This window comes from Zingiber officinale, chromosome 9A, assembly GCF_018446385.1.
Source record: "Zingiber officinale cultivar Zhangliang chromosome 9A, Zo_v1.1, whole genome shotgun sequence".
NCBI classification, from domain to species: Eukaryota; Viridiplantae; Streptophyta; class Magnoliopsida; order Zingiberales; family Zingiberaceae; genus Zingiber; species Zingiber officinale.
Genome location: NC_056002.1, coordinates 137683266 through 137703188, shown reverse-complemented (window position 1 = coordinate 137703188; position 19923 = coordinate 137683266). Strand labels below are relative to the sequence as shown.

Genomic DNA, 19923 nt, shown 5'->3' with positions numbered 1-19923 from the left:
AATTAATGTCAAACCGACTGCATGCTCTGTAGACGACAAGTAGATCCAGAGCGGCTCGTCAACACATGGCTTGGCTAGGACAGACAGGGAGTTGAGATATTCTTTGAGCTCTTCGAATGCTTTGTTGCACTCCTCGTCCCATTGAAATTTTTTCATCCGGCTAGTATTTTGAAGAATGGCAAGCTCCGATCGGATGACTTGGAGATGAATCTGGATAGTGTTGTGATTCGACCGACAATCGCTGAGCTTCCTTCAAGTTGCGGGGCGGGGGCATGTCTTCCAACGCTTTCACTTTGACTGGGTTTGCCTCGATGCCCCACTCGGGTTACGATGTAGCCGAGAAAGCACCCACTCTTTACACCGAACAGATACTTGTTTGGGTTCAGCTTTATCCCATAAGTCCTGAGTGTCCGGCAGGTCTCCTAAATATCCGCACATAGGTCAGCCACTCGGAGGAATTTTATCAGGATATCATCTACGTATACCTCCAAGTTACGGTCGATTTGCCGGCGGAATACTTTGTTCATTAATCTTTGATAAGTGGCTCCAACAATCTTGAGTCTGAACGGCATGACGTTATAGCAGTGCGTACCGTCGGTCGTAATGAAGCTGACCTTTTCTTGATCTTCGCGGACGAGCGACACTTGATGATAACCCTTGTAGACATCTAGCATGTAGATCAGCTCACATCCCGTAGTGGAGTCCACCATCTGATCGATCCGAGGTAGCGGGTAGGAGTCCTTCGGGCATGCCTTGTTCAGGTCACGAAAGTCGATACAGACTCGCCACTTGTTGCCCGATTTGGAGACGAGGACAACATTGGCGAGCCAGCTTGGGAACTGAACTTCCCTCACGTGTCTGGCTTGCAACAGCTTTTCTACCTCCGCCCGGATGATCAAGTTCTGCTCGACGCTGAAAACCCTTTTGCGTTGCTTTACTAGACGAGCGTCCGATCGGACATGTAGCTAATGCTAAGCTACACTTGGAGAGATGTCGAGCAACTCATGCGTTGACCATGCAAACACGTCATGGTTCCGCTGGAGGCAAGCAACCAATTCTGTCTTCTGCTTAGCCTCTAAGTCGGCAACCACGGAAGTAGTGGCCTTCGCTCGGCAAGGATGGATCTGGACTTCCTCTTTTTCCTCGTACACAAGGGCAGGAAGTTTTTCAATAATAGTGTTTACCTCGAGTCGCGGATTCTTCCGAGCGGCTTTGGCATCGGTTTTGACCATCTCGATGTAATAACACCGAGCGGCAAACTGATTGCCCTTGACTTTTCCAACCCGGTCATCTATCAGGAACTTAATTTTCTGACAATAGATAGAGATTGCTGCCCTGAACTCGTTAAGGGTCAATCATCCTAGAATGATGTTGTAAGCTGAGAGGACGTCCACCACGATGAAGTTCATGATCCTGATTCTCCTAAGCGACTCATCTCCGAGTGAAATGGCTAATCTTATTTGATCGATCGACAAAACTTCATTACCAGTGAATTCATAAAGCGGAGTCATCCGGATCACCAAAATTCAACACTTTCGTATCTAGAATTCTTCGACTCCACAAACAAAACCATATCAACTACAGTGAACGCAAAAGAAATAAGAAAACATTAAACGATAAGTGTTTGGACTCAGCATTCAAATATCATGGCCTGTAGCACGAAAGAAACAACAGTGTTTAAATTAAAGTCTTGCTATTTATTTGTTCAACATCAGTTGCAGTAGTACTTAGCTGCAACTAGGACGACTCCTGACTGACGGTTGTCTGAAGAGGCAAAAGGCTGTCGGCTTCTTTAATTTCTTCGTTTCTCTGTGCGACTGCCCTCGACATTCCGAACATCTGAAACATGCAACAGAAGAAGCTCAGAGTACTATCAATCCAAAATACAAGTTGTGTGATGTGTTTTCTCCACTGACCTTTTTAATCGTCTTCTGAAAGCAATTCTTGTGCTCATCCATCGATGCGTGAATGAATTCATCAATATGATCTCTCAGATCCTCTAAAAAGTCAGCATCATCTGATTTCTTCTTTCTGCATGAAGTCATGGCTGGATCAACTGAACGTGGCTTTTCGGATGGTGATTTTTGTGTTTCCATTGCGAGATTTTAGCACGAATATAAAGTCACTACAAAATGATAATTTAGCCATTAGTGCAGATCATATAAATTAGACATAAAATTGATAAATTACCATTTTGCAAAACTTCACAATTTTGAAAATTATGTTGCCAGCATTTAGAAAATAGGCACGATCAAAATCCAAATGGCAAGTTTTACTAATACTTATTTTTTACATGCTATTTTATGAATGGAACTTTAATTTTTACTTGTTAATCAGATTATGGTGTATGATATGCGTAAATTTTCTGTCTTTTTTTTTTTTTTTTGCAAGCAGACTGTAATTTATTGGTTCCAGAAATACGATAAGGATAGACATTCAGGAAAAATTGTTTAAAGGAGAGAAGCATGCAGACAACGAAAACAATTACCAGAACAAAATGGAACAATACGTTTCAGTTGCTGAGTGTTGACTAATGCAGGAGATGTATGAAGCTCCTTGAATGTGTCGTTGAATAATCTGACAAAGCTTGTTCAAGCTCATTTAGTACTGCAGTGGCTAAATTAGAGCTTCTTATCTTACTATTCTAAACGAGCAGAACTTGAAAATTAATCATTTAAGTTGGTGGACAAATCTCTTATATTACTATCCACAAAGAAAATGGTAAACCAGCTTCTTTATAAGACAGTGAATACATTCATTCGAATAAACTCATATGTAAGCTCGTATATAACTAAAATAATCTCAGATGTATTGTTATAAATAGCCCTTTGCACTCACTATCAATATTATAAGCCTACAAGCTCGATGGACATATGCAAACCTCTGTACTAACATGTACGATTTCGATAGAGTATCAAAGTTGGGATTGTAAGGTCGGGTGCAAGCTTGATCGAGTTAAATTTCAAAATAAATCAAGAATAAGCTCAGCCTAAAGTGAAGCTCATTTCCTGAGTAAAAGACCCTCAACAAAGCTCAAGCCCAATGAATATAAATGACCCAAATTTGGGCTTGAATTGTATCAAATTTTAGCTCATGCTCAATTATCATTAGTCAAGCTAAACCTTAGAAGTTTGAGTAAGGTCAATCGGTGCGCAATTAGCATCCCTAATGTCGAAATCAATGAAATTTATAAAAAAACATATTGTAACTTGCAAACAATTGATGCAAAAATATTTAGTGGTTGCTAACTAACCTATCCACTCCACTTGATTATGTGGATAAAGGAGTAGTGTCTATTTTTTAGCAGTAAATGTAGTGTTACTTGGTCAAGATGTACTCACCACAATTAAAGTAAGTAGCCACTTTTGGAGAAAGTGGGTCCATGTAGTCCCCGCTTTCATCCTTTTACCTATAAATATATATATATACTTGAGCAGGAAACTGAACTAGTTTTGTCTCTTCTTTGCTACTTCATCTTATTTCAAATTGTATTATTCTTTTCCCATATATTTTTCATACCAACATTGTGGTATGAGAGCTAAGATGAGGTTGCTACTGACGAAAGTGGATCATGTGGAGCTGAAGTTGTACGCATAGCCAAAAATGGGAATAAGAGTATGCTGAATTTGTCTCAATATTTGGAGCCCATCTTCAATAATCAGAATTATATATATATACATATATAATATATATCAAGAGAAAGACCTTTATCTTTCAAGAACTCTGGATCTTGTAGCGATGGGATATGTTGAAAGATAGAAGAAAAACAGAAATGAAGGACATTTAAAAGAAGGATGTGAAGGCCTATTGTCGTATGTGGTAGAAGGTTCAATTTTCCTTAGGATTGCAGATGCCACAAAAAAAATAAAATAAAATTATAGAACAAGGTAACAACGTGAAACTTCAAACTCTACATAAGAAATCATAGAATTTATGCATGGAGGTAAGGTTGGTTCTTGATTATTTTAAAGAGCATCTGTGGATAAGCGAGAGGTATGAAAAATTTGTCTATTTTACTTGGTTATTACTTGCTCATACTGGAAAATAATGTTTCTTTGTTTTCACATTGTTTGGGCTGCAACTGAAAATTTTCCCTATGTACAAATTGTTTCACTAATCCATCCTTTTTTAGTTTACCATTTATACAGAAAAGTAATGTTTCTTTATTTTCACTTATAGAAGCATATTTTGCGAACTAAAGATTTTTCAATCAAAAGCATAATTTGTTGTTTCGTGTTCAGTGTTCTTGTTGCTGTCCGATTTTACTTTTTTTTTGTCCTATTTTTCGATTTTTTACTGTTTTCCTTTTTTGTTTTTGTCAAGTTTTTCTATTGCTGGTACAGTATTTTTCTATTGCTGTCTGCTAGTATAGTGTTAATTTTATTTTGTTTTTAATTTTTCAAGTTATTTCCTTGTTCAATTATCATGGAAGATAGTAGCGATACTTCAACATATATATCAAAAGATCTGACATGAAATTATTTTCAAAGAGTTAATCCGAATAATAAAAATGGTTTAATTTGTAACTTTTGTCAAAAAGTTACAAAAGGAGTATCTATCGTGCAAAACAACATCTTGTTGGGAGTTTCGAAATACTACAACTTGTAAAAAATGCCCGCCTCATGTACGTGAAGAAATAAAAAATTTCATGGAGAAAAAGACGGAGAAAAGTAATCTTTCTAAACTTGGGACATTGGACTTTGAGGATGTAGACCCTCTTGGTGATGATATTAATATGGATGATATTGGAGCTAAAGTTGTGTTGCCTATAAGTACAAGTACAAGTTCTAGATCAGTGAATATGCAAAAAAAGGCCAAGTCAAATAGGTCTGATATGTATTTTGCTCCTAATGTTGAAAGTAGAGGCAAACTACAATAAATGAGACATACAAAAAGAATCGAGGGAAAAAACTTGTATGGTAATAACTAAGTGGATGTATGATACGGCAATTCCTTTTAATGTCATTAACTATTCAAGCTTGAAAAGGATGTTGGACTTGGTTGGCTTATATGGTGTACTAATAAAAAAGACCTAGTTATCATAAGATGCGGGTTCCTTTTCTAAAAAAAACTGTTGATAGTGTGACAAATGATTACATTAAGTCGTGCAAAACAGAATGCGCCAAGTATGGTTGTAGTTTGATGGCAGATGGTGGACAAACAAAAGGCAGAGGACATTGATTAATTTTTTAGCGAATTCTCCTAAATGTTCAATTTTCATCGAATCGGTTGATGCTTCAAATTATGCAAAGACTGGAGAGAAAATATTTCAGTTGCTTGATCGATTTGTGGAGCGTGTAGGAGAAGCAAATATTGTTCAAGTTGTTATGGATAGTGCAAGTAACAATGTACTTGCTGGTAAGAATCTATTTAATTCTTTTTTATCAATATGTTTTTTCTTATTTATGTTAAACTTATCTAGTTTTCTAACTTTTTTTGTAGGAAAATTATTAGAAGCAAAAAGGCCACACCTATATTGGACTCCTTGTGTTGTTCACTACGTTGACTTGATCTTAGAAGATATTGGGATATTGCCTGATTTTAAAACAAAAGAAGACAATAAGTGTGAATGCTTACATTTATGTTTGCCTAGGCATGGTAAATATGTTGAGGCAATAAGCAAGACAAAAAGAGCTTTGTCGGGCGGGTGTCACAAGATTTGCTATTTCTTTTCTCACTCTTGAAAGGATGCACCTACACAAGTAAAATTTAAGAAAAACATTCATTTCAAAGGATTGGACAGAGAGTAACTGGACAAAAGAAGCGGCGGGGAAGAAGGTAACTAAAATCATCATAACATTTAGATTTTGGAGCAGTGTTGTGCATATTTTAAAGGTATATGGCCCTTTAGTCCGTGTTCTGAGACTAGTTGATGGTGAAAGAAAACCTGCAATGGGTTATATTTATGAGGCTATGGATAGGACAAAAGAAACAATTATGAATGTCTTTAAAGAGAAAGAAGAGAAATACAAAGAAGTGTTTGAGATCATTGATAAAAGATGGAAATGTCAACTTCATCGGCCTCTACTTGCTGCAGGACATTATTTGAATCCAGAATATCTTTATTCATACACAGATTCAAATATCTATGGAGAAGCGGTGAATGGTTTGTTTGAAACTATGGAGAGATTGGTTTCAAGCGCTATTGAGCAAGATAAAATCACTACTCAGCTCTCTATATATCGAAATGCAAAAGGGCTATTTGAGAGGAATGTGACAATTAGACATAGAAGAGCATTATCTCCAACAGAATGGTGGGAATGCTACAAAGCAAATACCCCAGAATTGTAAAAGTTTGCTATTAAAGTGCTTAGCCTCACTTGTAGTACTTCTGGTTGTGAGCGCAATTGGAGTGTATTTGAGCAGGTATGTAATAAATATAAATGTATAATACTATTAGTATGTTACTTTTATAAGTAGAAAATATTCTTTGCTATTTTATTATACTTATTGTGATTTTTGACATTTTGTAGATTCACAGCAAAAAAAAAAAATAGGCTATCTCAGCAGTGTTTAAATGATTTGGTATTTGAGAAATACAATCGTGCCTTAAAACTTCGGTATGATGCACGTGATAAGATTGACCTCATCTATTTGACAGATGTTAATGATAGTAATGAATGGTTAATGGATAAAATGGATGGAGAAAGTGATAATGAAGAAGATGAGTTGATTTTTGAAGGTGATGACTTGACATGGGATGCCGTTGCTAGGGCTAGTGGAGATGAAGAGCCTGCATATTGTACTAGAGGAAAAAACATTGCATCCATGACCTCTAATTCACATGCTAGGCCTACACAAGTCGAGAAGGGAAATACATCTTCCTCTATAAGACACTCATCTCTAAGACTTAGAGATGAAGACGAAGAAGAAATTGAATTTGAAGAAGATGAAGATAGAGAAGAAGAAGAAGAAGAATACAATGAGGATGATCTTGAGCTTGATGATTAATTTGACTTATTACTCTTGTTTTGATGAACTTTGTTAGTTTAGATTAGAAAGTTGAAACTTGAAAGTTTGAAACTTTTATTAATTGTATCATGGTGTTGTTTTGCTTGTCATATTTTGTGTTTTATGGCTAGTGATTTGATATTTGTGTGTGCGGAATATTAATAATTATGATATTTAACATATTATATGAGTGTGTCAGTAGTTTAGTAAATAACCTCATGTTCAAGAGGCGCACACCTCGGGGGCACCTCGCGCCACGAGCGCACCTCGCGCCTCGGGCTCTAGGAGCCCTTTGCGTCTCGGTGCGCCTCACGCCTCTAACAACACAGTCTAACATAAATAATCTCATATCTCTAGAACCAAAATTCCACGAAATAAAGGTTATACTTGTTCTTTATTAATTTACTTGAGAAGTTGCATGCTTTTTACAAACATTGGGCCAAGCCCTCTCAAATTTTTCAATTATAGGAATTATATTGATGAAATTATTTATGATATCGGTCCACTTAATTTTTTTCTCATAATAATTCAAGTTATCCTTTGTAAGTTTCATCAATAAATTTTGATATGGTATAATATTACTGTTTTACAACAATCAAAAGGAAATTATTGATCAAATAGTTTTATCAACTTGATAAGATTTCATCTTCTCTACTGCTTAGAATCTAAAAAACATACGTAATGAAAAAGAATGGATAAAATGTATAAATCTAAAAAAAGATGGATGCAATCAACATAACTCAGCTCTGGTTGTAGTTTTACAAAACATACGTAATGAAATAAAAAATCATATGAATAATAAAATTGAATACTGGAACATTATGTTATACTGATAAGGGAAGCAAATAAGAAAACTTAAATTGGTATTTAAGTAGAAATTAAGTTCGAATAAAAGGGATCAAGCAAACTAATTGAGTAATCTAAATCATTTTCTATTTAATCATGCATGAAGGTAAATCAACAGGATAAAGCAAGAAAACTCCACCTAAATCGAAGGTTCTAAGCGCGTGCACTACCGTGTAGCCTCGGTGGCGCGACGGCGGCGAGACGACGACGGCGCTGGAAATCACGATATGAAGAGGCGACAGCGGCGGCTACAGCGTGGGCGACGGCAGTGGCAACTACAACAGTGGGCGGCGACGACGAATGATTTGAAGGTGAGAAAAGGTAATATTTTGAAAGATTTTAGGGTTTGGGTTGGGTTGAATAAGAGAAAGACGAAGAAAACAACCGAACACGTCGTGGAAGATGGTTGCTGCCTTTTAGACGCGCTTTTGCGAAAAAGTCCAACAACTTTCAAAAATTACAACTAAACACTTTTTTTAGAATAAAATTCCTCCACTGACATAGCAACAAGCGTATGGGAAAACCAAGTCAGGTGTCGAAAAATCAAGTTATGTGCATATAGATAACTTTGTCTATAGTTGGCTTAGCACGAAGAAGTTAAAATAGGATTTATGTGGCTAAAAGGTAATTCGTTTCCTCCAGTATTTCTATTAATATGTTTCTAGATTAATATTAATACAGATGAAAGGCATGAAGGGAGGTATGATTGAATACGTCAAGTTTTGATCCCAAACATATTTGATACGTGGAATTTTGATTTCAAGAATTTATATGATAACACCTCATATTTTAATTATTCGCATCGTCCTGAGAGAGGACAAGGTAAAAAGGATTTATGATTGCATTTGATAATGGTGTGTGTAAAATTAAGTGCAAAAAATCTTATAAAGTGTGGTGTCGATCAATGGAGCTCAAAGAAATTAAAAACACAGACACACACACAACTTTGTTTTGTCATCTTATAAAGTAGAGTATTATTGCTTAAAATTAAGGAACGACGACTTACAAATCTCGAAAGTAGATGGAGAGCAGAAATGCACCTAAAAGATGGTCCAACGCAGATGATGAAGATGAGCCTGCGAAGAGAACAAGGAACAAACAAAAAGGAAGATTTCCCGGATCGGCCTAAATTTATATCAGCGGCAACGACGAAGGCTTTTCTTGAGGAACAAGGCAAAGGGCAAAAGCCAGGGTTTTGGATGGAAAACAGTACCGTGTTATCCACAGGGACCACTTTGAGATTTATTTTTATATTTTTGTTACCGGGTTAAGTTTTTTATTTAATAGATTCATTGCTAAATTTAATATTGGATAAATCGACACTAAATTTTTAACGTTAATAATATAATGACAATACAAAATTCTTTACTTTATTTTATATATATATATATATATATATAATTCTTATTGGTGAGGTTCGAATTTAATCCAAAGTTGTTGTGTGCCTTTTTTTATTACTAATTAAAGGATTGAGGATTTATTGGACATTGTATTCCTAACCAAGTATCACTGCCTGAATGGAGTTTTTTCTGGGGGTTTTTTTTTTTTGCCCTATAAATTTTTTTTTAAAAAAAGGAGAGAGATTAAAAACTAGGTTCGAAATTTCAAACCCAGCTTTTTAATTTCCATTGACACGTCAGTAAAGAGAAACCGAAGGAGCTAAACTCTCAAAAGCTCTATTGGAGATGTCGTTTGACCGAAGTGGCCATCACATCGCGATCTGAGTCCTCCTCCTTTGTATTGTTGCTCCCCTCGAGTCTTCCTTCGTCTACGATAACGACAGCAGGGAACGGAGGAACAAGGAGGCTTCTGATCTTCGCTCCAGGTACGTTTTCCCTCTCCTCGTGCTGTTATGTAAGGTTGGCTTTTCTGATATGGTTGGATTTTGTCGCGCAAAGCTCTGGGTTATTTGATTTAAGGGGCTTTGGACCTTCATTATGGTTTCTTGCTCCTTTTTTTTTCAACTTCCTTGATTGTTAATTTGTTTTCCTTCTCGTGTTATTTTTCCTATCTCGCTTATAGAGATGTAAATATACCATGTCTCAAGGTGATTCATGCTATTCTTTGCCTGCAATTTTGAGAAGATTTGGTGTTTTCGTTCATTCGAAGGAAATTTTAACTTGTTCTTTGCAGGATTATGATAAGATTTCTTGATTGTTTTAGCAGTTTTTTTTTCATTTGAAAAAAAAAAATTTAGTATATGTTATTCCCCTTTATTTGAAAAAAAAAATTAATCGGATGGACCTTGTTGTCTACTAGATATAATTTGTTTGGATTGTGGCATTTTTATCTGCGCTGAAATCTTAATTGTTTTTCAAGAAGGAAAAAAGGATCTGGAAGTTGATCGACAACACTACCATCTTGTTCTAATTGATGCGATCGGATGTTTTGATTTGGTCTTAAGGTTCCTATTTGTACCCGTGGATAGGCATTGCAAGGTTGAGGGATCCCCCGACGACGGTCGCCATGTTGAGGCAGGTATCCAATAGGAACCAGAGGGGAAAAGGGAGTCATAAGATGAAGACTGTTCTTCACATGTGTCTTTTGATTGCCATCTGCGTCTGGTTGCTCTGTCGAATGAATCACTCCCATGACAAGAAGGAAACATTTGTAGAGAGGAGGGAGAAGGGTGACGAGAGGTGGTTCAACATTAGAAGATTTGGGAGGGAGGATCTGCCTCACATAGCTGAAGTAGTGGACAGGGGTGAGAACAAGGGTGTCGATGAGGTGAAAAAAGATTCTATTGCAGTAGGACATGGAATTAGGCAGGAAGAAGTCATGGATGAAGGTGGATCTGATGTGGAACTTGAGGATGAAGAAGAAGCTGGCCTTGAAGAAGAAAAGGAGGATCAATCAAAGGAATGGGATGGGATTGATGACCATGAACACAATGAGGCAGTTCATAAGGCTCGTGAAATAAGTTTCAAAGGAGACGATTTGTCCAGTGAAGTAGTCCATACCATTCAAGAAGTGGACCATAAAGAAGCATCTCAGGCAGCACAAGAAAGAAGTTTTAAGGCCGATGATGCTTCTAGTGCTGTAGCTCATGTGGTCCAAGCGATTGAATTTGAACCTGAATTTGAAAATGAAGCAATGAAGAACCTTGACAGAAATAAGTCAGATGATAAGAAGAGGAAAGGAGAGACTGGAGACGTGCCTGAAGGAAACCAAAGATATGAATCTAAAAATGGAGCAGTGGAGAAACTTGGTGAGAATGATCCCCATGGTAAGGAGAACAAAGAGGAGGCTCAGCATGTGCTAAAAGAAAAGCTAGATTCTGAATCTGAACGCCGAGCAAAAAAGAACATTGACAAAAATGAATCAGATGTTAGAAAGGAAGAAAATTCATTTGCCTCCATGCTACAAGACAATACCAGAGGGAACAATTCAAGTATTAATCACCAAGGAAGTTTGACTGCAAATAATGCTACATTTGCCAGTAGATCTGAAACTCCAATCCTAGACAAGATGTCTCTCCAAGATATGACTGTAGTTGAATCCAAAAATGAAGGTCAACAACCTGATATGAGAATTTCAAGCGACGTCCACAATCAAACCAGCAAAGAGACACAATTGTCAACAGATGCAGGCGAATTGCTAGCAAATTCCTCATATTTTTTGAATCATAAGATCTATTTTCAGAAGAACTCTACTACTGTATACATAGAGTTGGTTGAATCTCCAGTTAACCTGATAATGAAACCGGATCCAGCAAATTCCACAGTTTCTCAAAATCAAACAACTATTGTTCATGAAGAAATGAATAAAACAAAGATGCAATCTCAAGGCAAGGAAAAGCCTAAGTTGAAGAATGAACTGACGGAGCAGAAGATTGAGGCAGTATCCATACCATTGGAATCAAAGGAGCCCCACAACAATTCATCATCTGGAAATGGTAACGGAGAAGTTGTTCAATTGGAAAAGACTTGTAGATAGTAAATGTGTGTGTGAGCGGAAAAATATTTTTTCCATTTTTTATTTATTAATAAATATATTTTTTTTATTATTATCTCTTTCATCTCTCTCTCCTTCCCTCTTACCGAGGAGAGAGAAAGAAGATACGGGCCAGGAGAGAGAGGTGGTCTGACTCATCCTAAACGTTATTATTATTATTATTATTAAAATTATTTATTATATTATTTTTATTAGTTTTATTATTTTATTATATTCTCTTCCCTTCTCTCTCTACCTAGGAAGGGGAATATATGTCAGAAATAAAGAGGATGATAGACCTTATTATTATTAAATTATTAATTTTATTACTATTTTATTATTTTATTATTATTATTTATAATAATAATATTATTATTATTATTATTATTATTTATATTATTATTATTAATATTACTATTATCTCGGACATTTTCTCTCTCTAAGAGTATGAAAAGAAAATTAAATGAAATAATAATTGCGAGAGAAGTTGGATGTTTATATCCCCTTCTGTCTTCACGAGGAAAGAGAATGTCAACGAAAATGAGAAAGAGAATACGACCTGCCTTTATTAACTTATTATTATTATCATCATTTACTTATTATTATTATTAATTCTATTATATTATTATTATTAATTTTATTATTTTATTATTATCTCTCACAACCTCTCTCTCTCCTTCTCTGTTGATGAGGAGCATGAAGATGCGCAGACAAGGGGAGAGAGGTGGTCTGCACCATCTTATTATTATTATTATTATTATTATTATTATTATTATTAATTCTTTTATTTTATTATTATAACTATAAATTTAGGACACTATATGCTAAAGTCAAATACAAGAAAATGAAATCATAATGTAATACAATAGAAATTGAATAACCAATTACTACTTCCAGTGACAAGTTTAAATAATATACCACTTCCACAAAAGGCGTCATCCATTTCAATCAGATATGACTATATGCTTTAGTGTGATGAAAAATAAAATAAAATAAATGAAAAAATATATCAAGACTTTTTCACACATTGTAGCTAGTAGTTAGTCATTCCACTGCTCTTCATCTAAAGAAATCTCTGCCAATAAAATATGGTTGAGATGCGTAGATTTTCTGGTTAGGAAGTTATTATGTACAGATTTGTGAATAAAAACAAAGATGACATATATATCAGTAAGAAGATGTAATTGATTCTCTAGATCTTCGAGTCTATCCATGGAATCTCAAAGCATATGTGATTCTTTGTTAATGTACAAGTATCCAACACGTGCATTAATATGGAAGAACAAAAAGGAAATCAAGGATTCTGAGTATACGGATGCACATAGAAAAGATTCAATATTTGAACACCGAGATAAAGCAAACACAATTGACACTTTTTACTGAAATTTATCTATCCTATGTGTAAATGCCAAGAAAATTGATATTAATGCAACTGCAAGAATATTTGCGTATTATTGCAATCGTTACCACATTTGTAGTTGCTTCAAATAGGCGAATGCAAGTGCAAAGGCTCCTTAACTTACACAGTCCAGTTATCAAAATAAGAATATGAATCTTTTTTATCAAATATTAGAATCACATATACCCGTAAAGACTTGAAACAAGCAGACATGTAAGAAACCAAACACTGAACCATTGTGCAAAGTCATCAGAAGAATACCTCCAGTTTGAGCAGCATGCAGCATCAAATTCCTTTTGCAAACGCTCAAATATTATCTTATCAGAGTCCTTGTGAGAAATAAGAAAATCATCACTAAACAATAGCAAAATGGTTATGAAAAAAAATAAGAAAAGTTATATTGTAATTATCGACTGAATGAAACTTTAGAGGTGGGTTTTGTGTAGATTTGAAATTTGGTTAAATTTTCTGCAATTGATGGTTGATATATGAGAACAAAAATTTTAAAAAAAAAAAACAAAGCCTGACACTATTAGAGAAATAAGATTAAGACAAGGAACTACTTCATTAGTTAAGGTTACAATGTGGCATACAGATCATTAACCTAAAAAAGTGTTCACCGCAAAGTGTACAATTTGAATCAGAGTATGGTGTAAAACTACAAAGTACATATCTAAAGTTCTATAACCACTAATTCTTACCTCAAAAAAAAAAACTCAACACCTAAGTAATTAAGTTTAGTGTACCTTAATAGCGGAGTATCAGCAGAGTATGCTTATAAATTATTATTTAACACTTGCCAACAAATATACAATATGGGTGTGGATCCAAGTACCCAACAAAGCTGTTTCTAGAATTTTTACATGGCCAATACAGGAATGTAGGATGTCCACTCAAAGTGCAAATGTCATACACAGATAAGAAGGGGAAAAGATGAATAGTAAATAACATAATTAATAAATGCACCCAATAGTCTATATAGCATAGCAATACTAAAATTCGGTTGGAAGATTAGAAAATGATTGTTCAGGCATGTCTGTATCAATAAGCTACACAAAATGAATCAGAGAGCCTTTACTTCTTCAAGAAAGATGGATAAGCAAGATGAGAATTTCCATTAAATTAATATTGGAGCAAAGGCGTAACCGCCACCTTAGGGGCCCCTACAGGGCGCACCCACACTTTCTGTAAAGGGAAAAATCACAGTGGACATTTGCCCTAGCACAGCGACCCCTTTGCATGGAGGAGGTCAAGCACGCTGCGAGGCATTTTGCACCCGTTGAGCATTGACATCAAGACCTATTGGAGTAACTACGCCAACCCGTGGGGGCTCCATTGAATTAATATTGAATTCTGGATAAGTGGAAAATAATGATGGTTATGTCTTATCATTAATGTATTTCCATGACTCAATTTCTAGTCACTTGCAACACAAAAGAAAAACCATACAAGCAAGGAGGACAAAAAGTGGCACAATTTGCAGTAAAAACCTAGAAAAGAGAAGAGAGTACAGCAAACAAGTGGTTATCTGATCAATTCAAGCAATCAAAGATTCAACAGATATAGCCACAGTGCATACATAATGAGCTCCCCTCATCGTGTTAATTGACTTATCATAAAGATTAGTAAAAATTTGAGACCACCATAAACTTTCTCATTTTTTAATAGATAAATATATCCACAACAACTCAAAAAGAAAAGACCAAACTAAGTGTTTGTACTCGCTGGTTAGAAAAGGCAATTTCAATCAATGGTGCTCTTCTTTATAAACCAACTAATTATTATCATAATGAATAAACAAAACAAATAATTGTCAAAATCAAATCGTGATCAATTATTGATTGTCAAAACAAATATTAGATTAAAAAAAACTAGCAACCTGCATTAGTTATTGAAACTATTGAACTATATTACACTAAAGAAGCATTGGTAAAAATATTAAAACAAGGAAAAATAAAAACTAAAAGAGAGTCAAGTTATCCAAGTTTTTCTTTTTCCATGTTATAATATTTTTATCAATAGAAGTTTTCTTATTTTGTTTTAAGAGTACCAATGCTTCTTTAGAGTAATTTAGTTTCTACTTCTCATGATCTCATCTATGCGATGCGGGATTGTCACATGGCTAGGTGAGGCGGGGAATGTGGATTCTCTATGCAAATTCATTCTTACAAGTGGCGCTCATTGTTAATTTGACCACTCTAGTTTACTAGGATAGATTTTAAATTTTTCTTATGCTTTATGTATTACATAAAAGCTGATTCCTGAAACACAGATGCACAATTTTATAAGTAGATATCATTTCATTGGATTGATAGACAATAATACAGTATGATCCAATTGTTTTTGACATATGAAATGATTAAGTCTTTTTATTATCATTAATGTTGGCACACTTTTACTATGATAGAAAGTTAAACTCATTCTCAGATTAGGATATGATGAACATGGGTCATAACGTGCATAACATTGAATATTTTACTTGTGAACGATGAGTCACTTCTAGATAATGACTATGGCAATAAGACCTTAAACCTATGAGATGGTTCCAGGACAATTAGTAGTTATATCAATTTCTCTCCTTGACCACACATTGGCTACATGTGTGCACGTGATGTCATTCGCTATTGTATTTGTGTGGGACATTGCATGTCAAACCATCCTCATTCGATGATAGTTATAGTTGTTAGCAATTGTAGATGGTTTCAGGGCAATTAGTAGTTATATCAATTTCTCTCCTTAACCACACATTGGATCAATGTGTGCACGTGATGTCATTCACAACTGTATTTGTGTTGGACATTGCATGTCAATCCATGCTCATTCGATGATAGTTATAATTGTTAGCATTTGTATGTGATATTGCAGTGTTATATTTATTATTATGTGAGATGTATATATAGTTTAGAACTAGAATTCAAATCATTGTGCAATTTTTAATTAAAATTTTCAGGTTCTTACACAGTAGATTTTAACCCATGTGATATGTAAACAACTCTATATATTAAAATAATATTTTAAAATAGTTAGATGGAAGTTGGCATCTGAAACTACTATTAGTTAAAATTTCAAAATATGAAAATCTTTAGAAGTTTTTAAGATATATATGTATATAGGTGTCATATCTATATTTGCTCTTAATTATCTCATTAAAAATTATGCCATGCAAAAATATTTAAATGCAAAATCAAATACTTCATCATTTTTTAAATTTTTAATTCACCTAAACAATAAACATTAAAGATTAAACCAATTCAAATGCTCTTCATGCTGAATTAATTATTATTTCTAATATTTATTGATTTTTTCCAACATTTATTATCAATAGTTTATGCAAATTATTTATTTCAATATGTTGCAACCAAATTGCTATTTGATTTTAACATTTAAATAGATGTTCAGTCTAGTGGGTATAGATTTTGCATGCATCCGTCTAAATTTTTTTCATGTTAAAGTTGCACTTTATCATTTTTTTTATCTCACCCTTGTTGACTCCCCTGCTTTATCATTCTTTTATTGTTGTTTTTTGCTTAGCAGTTGCCTAAGAGATTGTCACATTGTCATTGTTGGAACCATGCCATAAGGGCCAGGAAGGAGAATATTTAGGATAGAAGTATTACTATACAATTTTATTTAGAGTAAGATATAATTATTAACTAAAGAATCCAAGAGATGCTCCTTTTGATTTGCTTACATAGTGCAAGGAAAAATATTTGTTGTTTTGGCTGTAACACAATTTTGATAAATACTAATGGTTTGTGATGCTTTAATATGAAAAAGTATCAAATTGTTGTTATTTTCATTCTTAAGGTATTATTTATACATTCTCAGCACACAGAGTTTAATGAAGGCATGCAAAATATATAGCCAATCCAAAATAGTTGGGACACATACAGCTTACTGAAGATGATGATGAACCAATCTAGGATTATCCATTTCCAAGCGTATTAAAACTTTTTAAAGATCATGAGTTGTTTAGGATGTAGATGATATCTATTCCTTGATAGTTTGTCTAGAAACTTAACCAAATATTGGGGTTATATGTCTATGAAAATCATGATATTTTGGTTCATTGAAAGCATTATGATTGCTTCATAATATTTTATCAATACAATTTAGTGTGAATAACATCATCATATTAGGGACCAATTTTAAAACTCAGTCACTAATAATATAGTAGAAAATTAAAAATAAAACAAAATTCCCATGTTCGAGCATTATCTAATAACAACCCATCATTATCTAATAACTTCATTCAATCGTTAATTAAAATTTGATTAGTTACAAATTCCCATGTTTCTGGGAGAGTTAATACTATTGATAACCAACTCCTTATATTATGTCATCTAAATTTTGAGCCAAAGTAAATTCATAAAGAATTTTCACAAAACAATTTAAGATCTTTATATGAACATTTTCTTTTTCATATTTCTAATTACTTTCTTAATCCATTATATCCACTCACTTTCTAAATTCACAGTCAACTTTTTTCCAACTGCCATATATATACAAGTAATCCTTTGAGGCTTATAATCTGTTGTAATTAACAGTTTAATAAATTAATTAATCTAGCAAACCAAACGCATCCTAATTAAATCACTCTTTTACTTTAGTTTGTTAAAGAGTTAACAAAATTCTTAAATTTAACAAATAACTCATAACAAAATGCCTCTATACTCAATGGAAAAGACCATTGATGGAAACACAAGAAAACACAAATTCATAAGTTTTGCTTTTCTACTTCCTTTTAGACAATCTTTTTGCATTATTTTCCCCCTTAATTGCTCTTCTAATTCGATAGCTCGCAAGCATCAAGATGGACCCTGATATAGGACGTATTTTACTCATTCTATTTGGAATACTAGGTAATTAATTAAATACGAATCATCCACTTAATCTTGGTTTTCAATATTTTCTTTATTTCTTTTATCATGGATTTCTTTTAAATGCTCCCTATTATTACGGGCAACATCACCTCTTTCTTGGTTTATCTTTCCCCAATGTAAGTACACACCAAATTTTCTCAACTAATTAATTAATTAGTTAATTATGACAATTATATAAGTTAATCACTAATTAATGACTGCAGCCCTACTTTTATCAAAATCTACTGCACCAAATCAGCATGAGGAGTCCAGTCGTTGCCTTGAAAAGAAGGAAAGTCATTTATAAATAGATAGAAGAAAACCTGAAAAACTTACAAAAACGTTTCTTCCGGAGTATTTGGATCCTCTACATAAGGAACCTGTAAAAACAATGAACTGTCAAAATCAAAACAAAAAAAAAAAAAAATCAGCATACTCGCAACAAAATAACAGGGCCAGGCCGTGCAGGGCCACGTGCGGCCCATTGCACACCAGAACGTGCAGGGTAACGGCCCATCGCAAAAAGGAACGGGCAAGGACCGCACCCCATAGGGCTACGAAGACCAGGCCGCCAGATCTCCCCGGCTGCACCAGGCTGCACACGGCAGATCCAGTGGCCCGCCGGATCTGCACGACCACATAGGGCTGCGCAGGCCACACATCCGGCGGCTGGGCCGCTGGATCTGCTCGGCTGGACCAAGCTGCGAAAGGTAGACCGCCGGATCTGCCATCTAGCACGCCGGAGCTGTGCAGGCTACAGATCCGGCGGCTGGGCCGCCGGATCTGCCCGGCTGGACCAGGCTGCGCGCCGGATCTGCCCTCTAGCAGACACCGGAGCGAGAGATCTGGTCTCTAGGTCATAGATCCGGCGGCCCAGCCGTCGGATCTACAATCACCGGAGAGAGAAAGAGAAATACCCTTCCCACCCAACCTTCCTTCGCACCCGAGCCGCCGGATCTACAACCACCGGAGAGAGAGAGAAAGAGAAATACCCTTGGCACCCAACCTTCCTTCGCACCCGAGCCGCCGGATCTTCAACCACCGGAGAGAAACCCTTCGCACCGGCCTTCCTTCGGACACGGCAACAAAACCCTTGCCACCCAGCCTACCTTCGCACACGGCAACCCTAAACATAGGATTATTCGCGGTCGTCGCAGAATTCGTGGCAACATTGCAACGGATACATTTAGCAACGAAAATTCGTGAACTTAACAATTTTATTATTAATTTTGTGATGAATTTATCTAATTTTGTTATTGATTTTTGATTATTTACTAATTTTATTATAGATTTATAATGAATTTTTTTCGTGGTTAAATAGATTTTTTTATGAATTTTTTTTTATTATTTTCTTATTTTTCATTATTGCTCTATGAAATAATTTAGATGAAAGAAAAATTCTTAATCACAATGTTAATCCTCATGTTCACAACACTTTGGTTCCACTTATTTGCTTCAACTCCTTCATGCAAATATCATTACCTAATTATTCCTCAGATTTTTTTAGGTACAAAAAGTCTAAAAATAAGTATATTTTCTCTCAAATTCAACATTTTAAATTAGAATCGAGTATATTTTCTATCAAAATTTGCCCTCATATTTTTTAGATTCAAAAAGTTTAAAAATTGATATAATTCCGATTAAATTCAGCACTTTAAATTAGAGTCGAGTATATTTTCAATCAAATTGAGCACGACTTCTTAATTGCCCTTCAGATTTTTTAGGTATAAAAAATATAAAAATGAGTATAATTACTCATAAATTTAACACTTGAAATTAGAATCGAGTACTATCAAAATTGCCCCTCATATTTTTTAAGTACAAAGAGTCTAAAAATGAGTATAATTCCTATTAAATTCAGCACTTTAAACTAGAATCTAGTATATTTTCTATCAAATTGATTACGACTTTTTTCCTACTTACTATAATATT

The 19923-nt window shown here is 34.8% G+C and overlaps 1 protein-coding gene across 12 annotated transcripts; it reads right to left on the bottom strand.

Annotated features, from left to right (window-relative positions):
* Positions 1-1584: 1584 nt before the first annotated feature.
* On the bottom strand, positions 1585-19172 carry LOC122019718. Of its 12 annotated transcripts, XM_042577201.1 has the most exons (7): positions 18984-19172; positions 18328-18371; positions 18222-18271; positions 13391-13458; positions 2489-2577; positions 1917-2125; positions 1585-1839 (listed from the first exon to the last, which is right to left on the bottom strand). In XM_042577201.1, exons 6-7 carry the CDS (start codon positions 2094-2096, stop codon positions 1738-1740), a joined length of 282 nt encoding a protein of 93 aa, XP_042433135.1. In that variant the 5' UTR covers positions 2097-2125; positions 2489-2577; positions 13391-13458; positions 18222-18271; positions 18328-18371; positions 18984-19172; the 3' UTR covers positions 1585-1737. The 12 variants fall into 12 exon arrangements, with proteins under 12 accessions (XP_042433135.1, XP_042433139.1, XP_042433138.1 ...); XM_042577205.1 differs by lacking the exon at positions 18222-18271 and having other exon boundaries at positions 2489-2616; positions 18909-19172; XM_042577204.1 differs by lacking the exon at positions 18222-18271 and having other exon boundaries at positions 2489-2607; positions 18909-19172.
* Between the last annotated feature and the right edge of the window lie 751 nt (positions 19173-19923).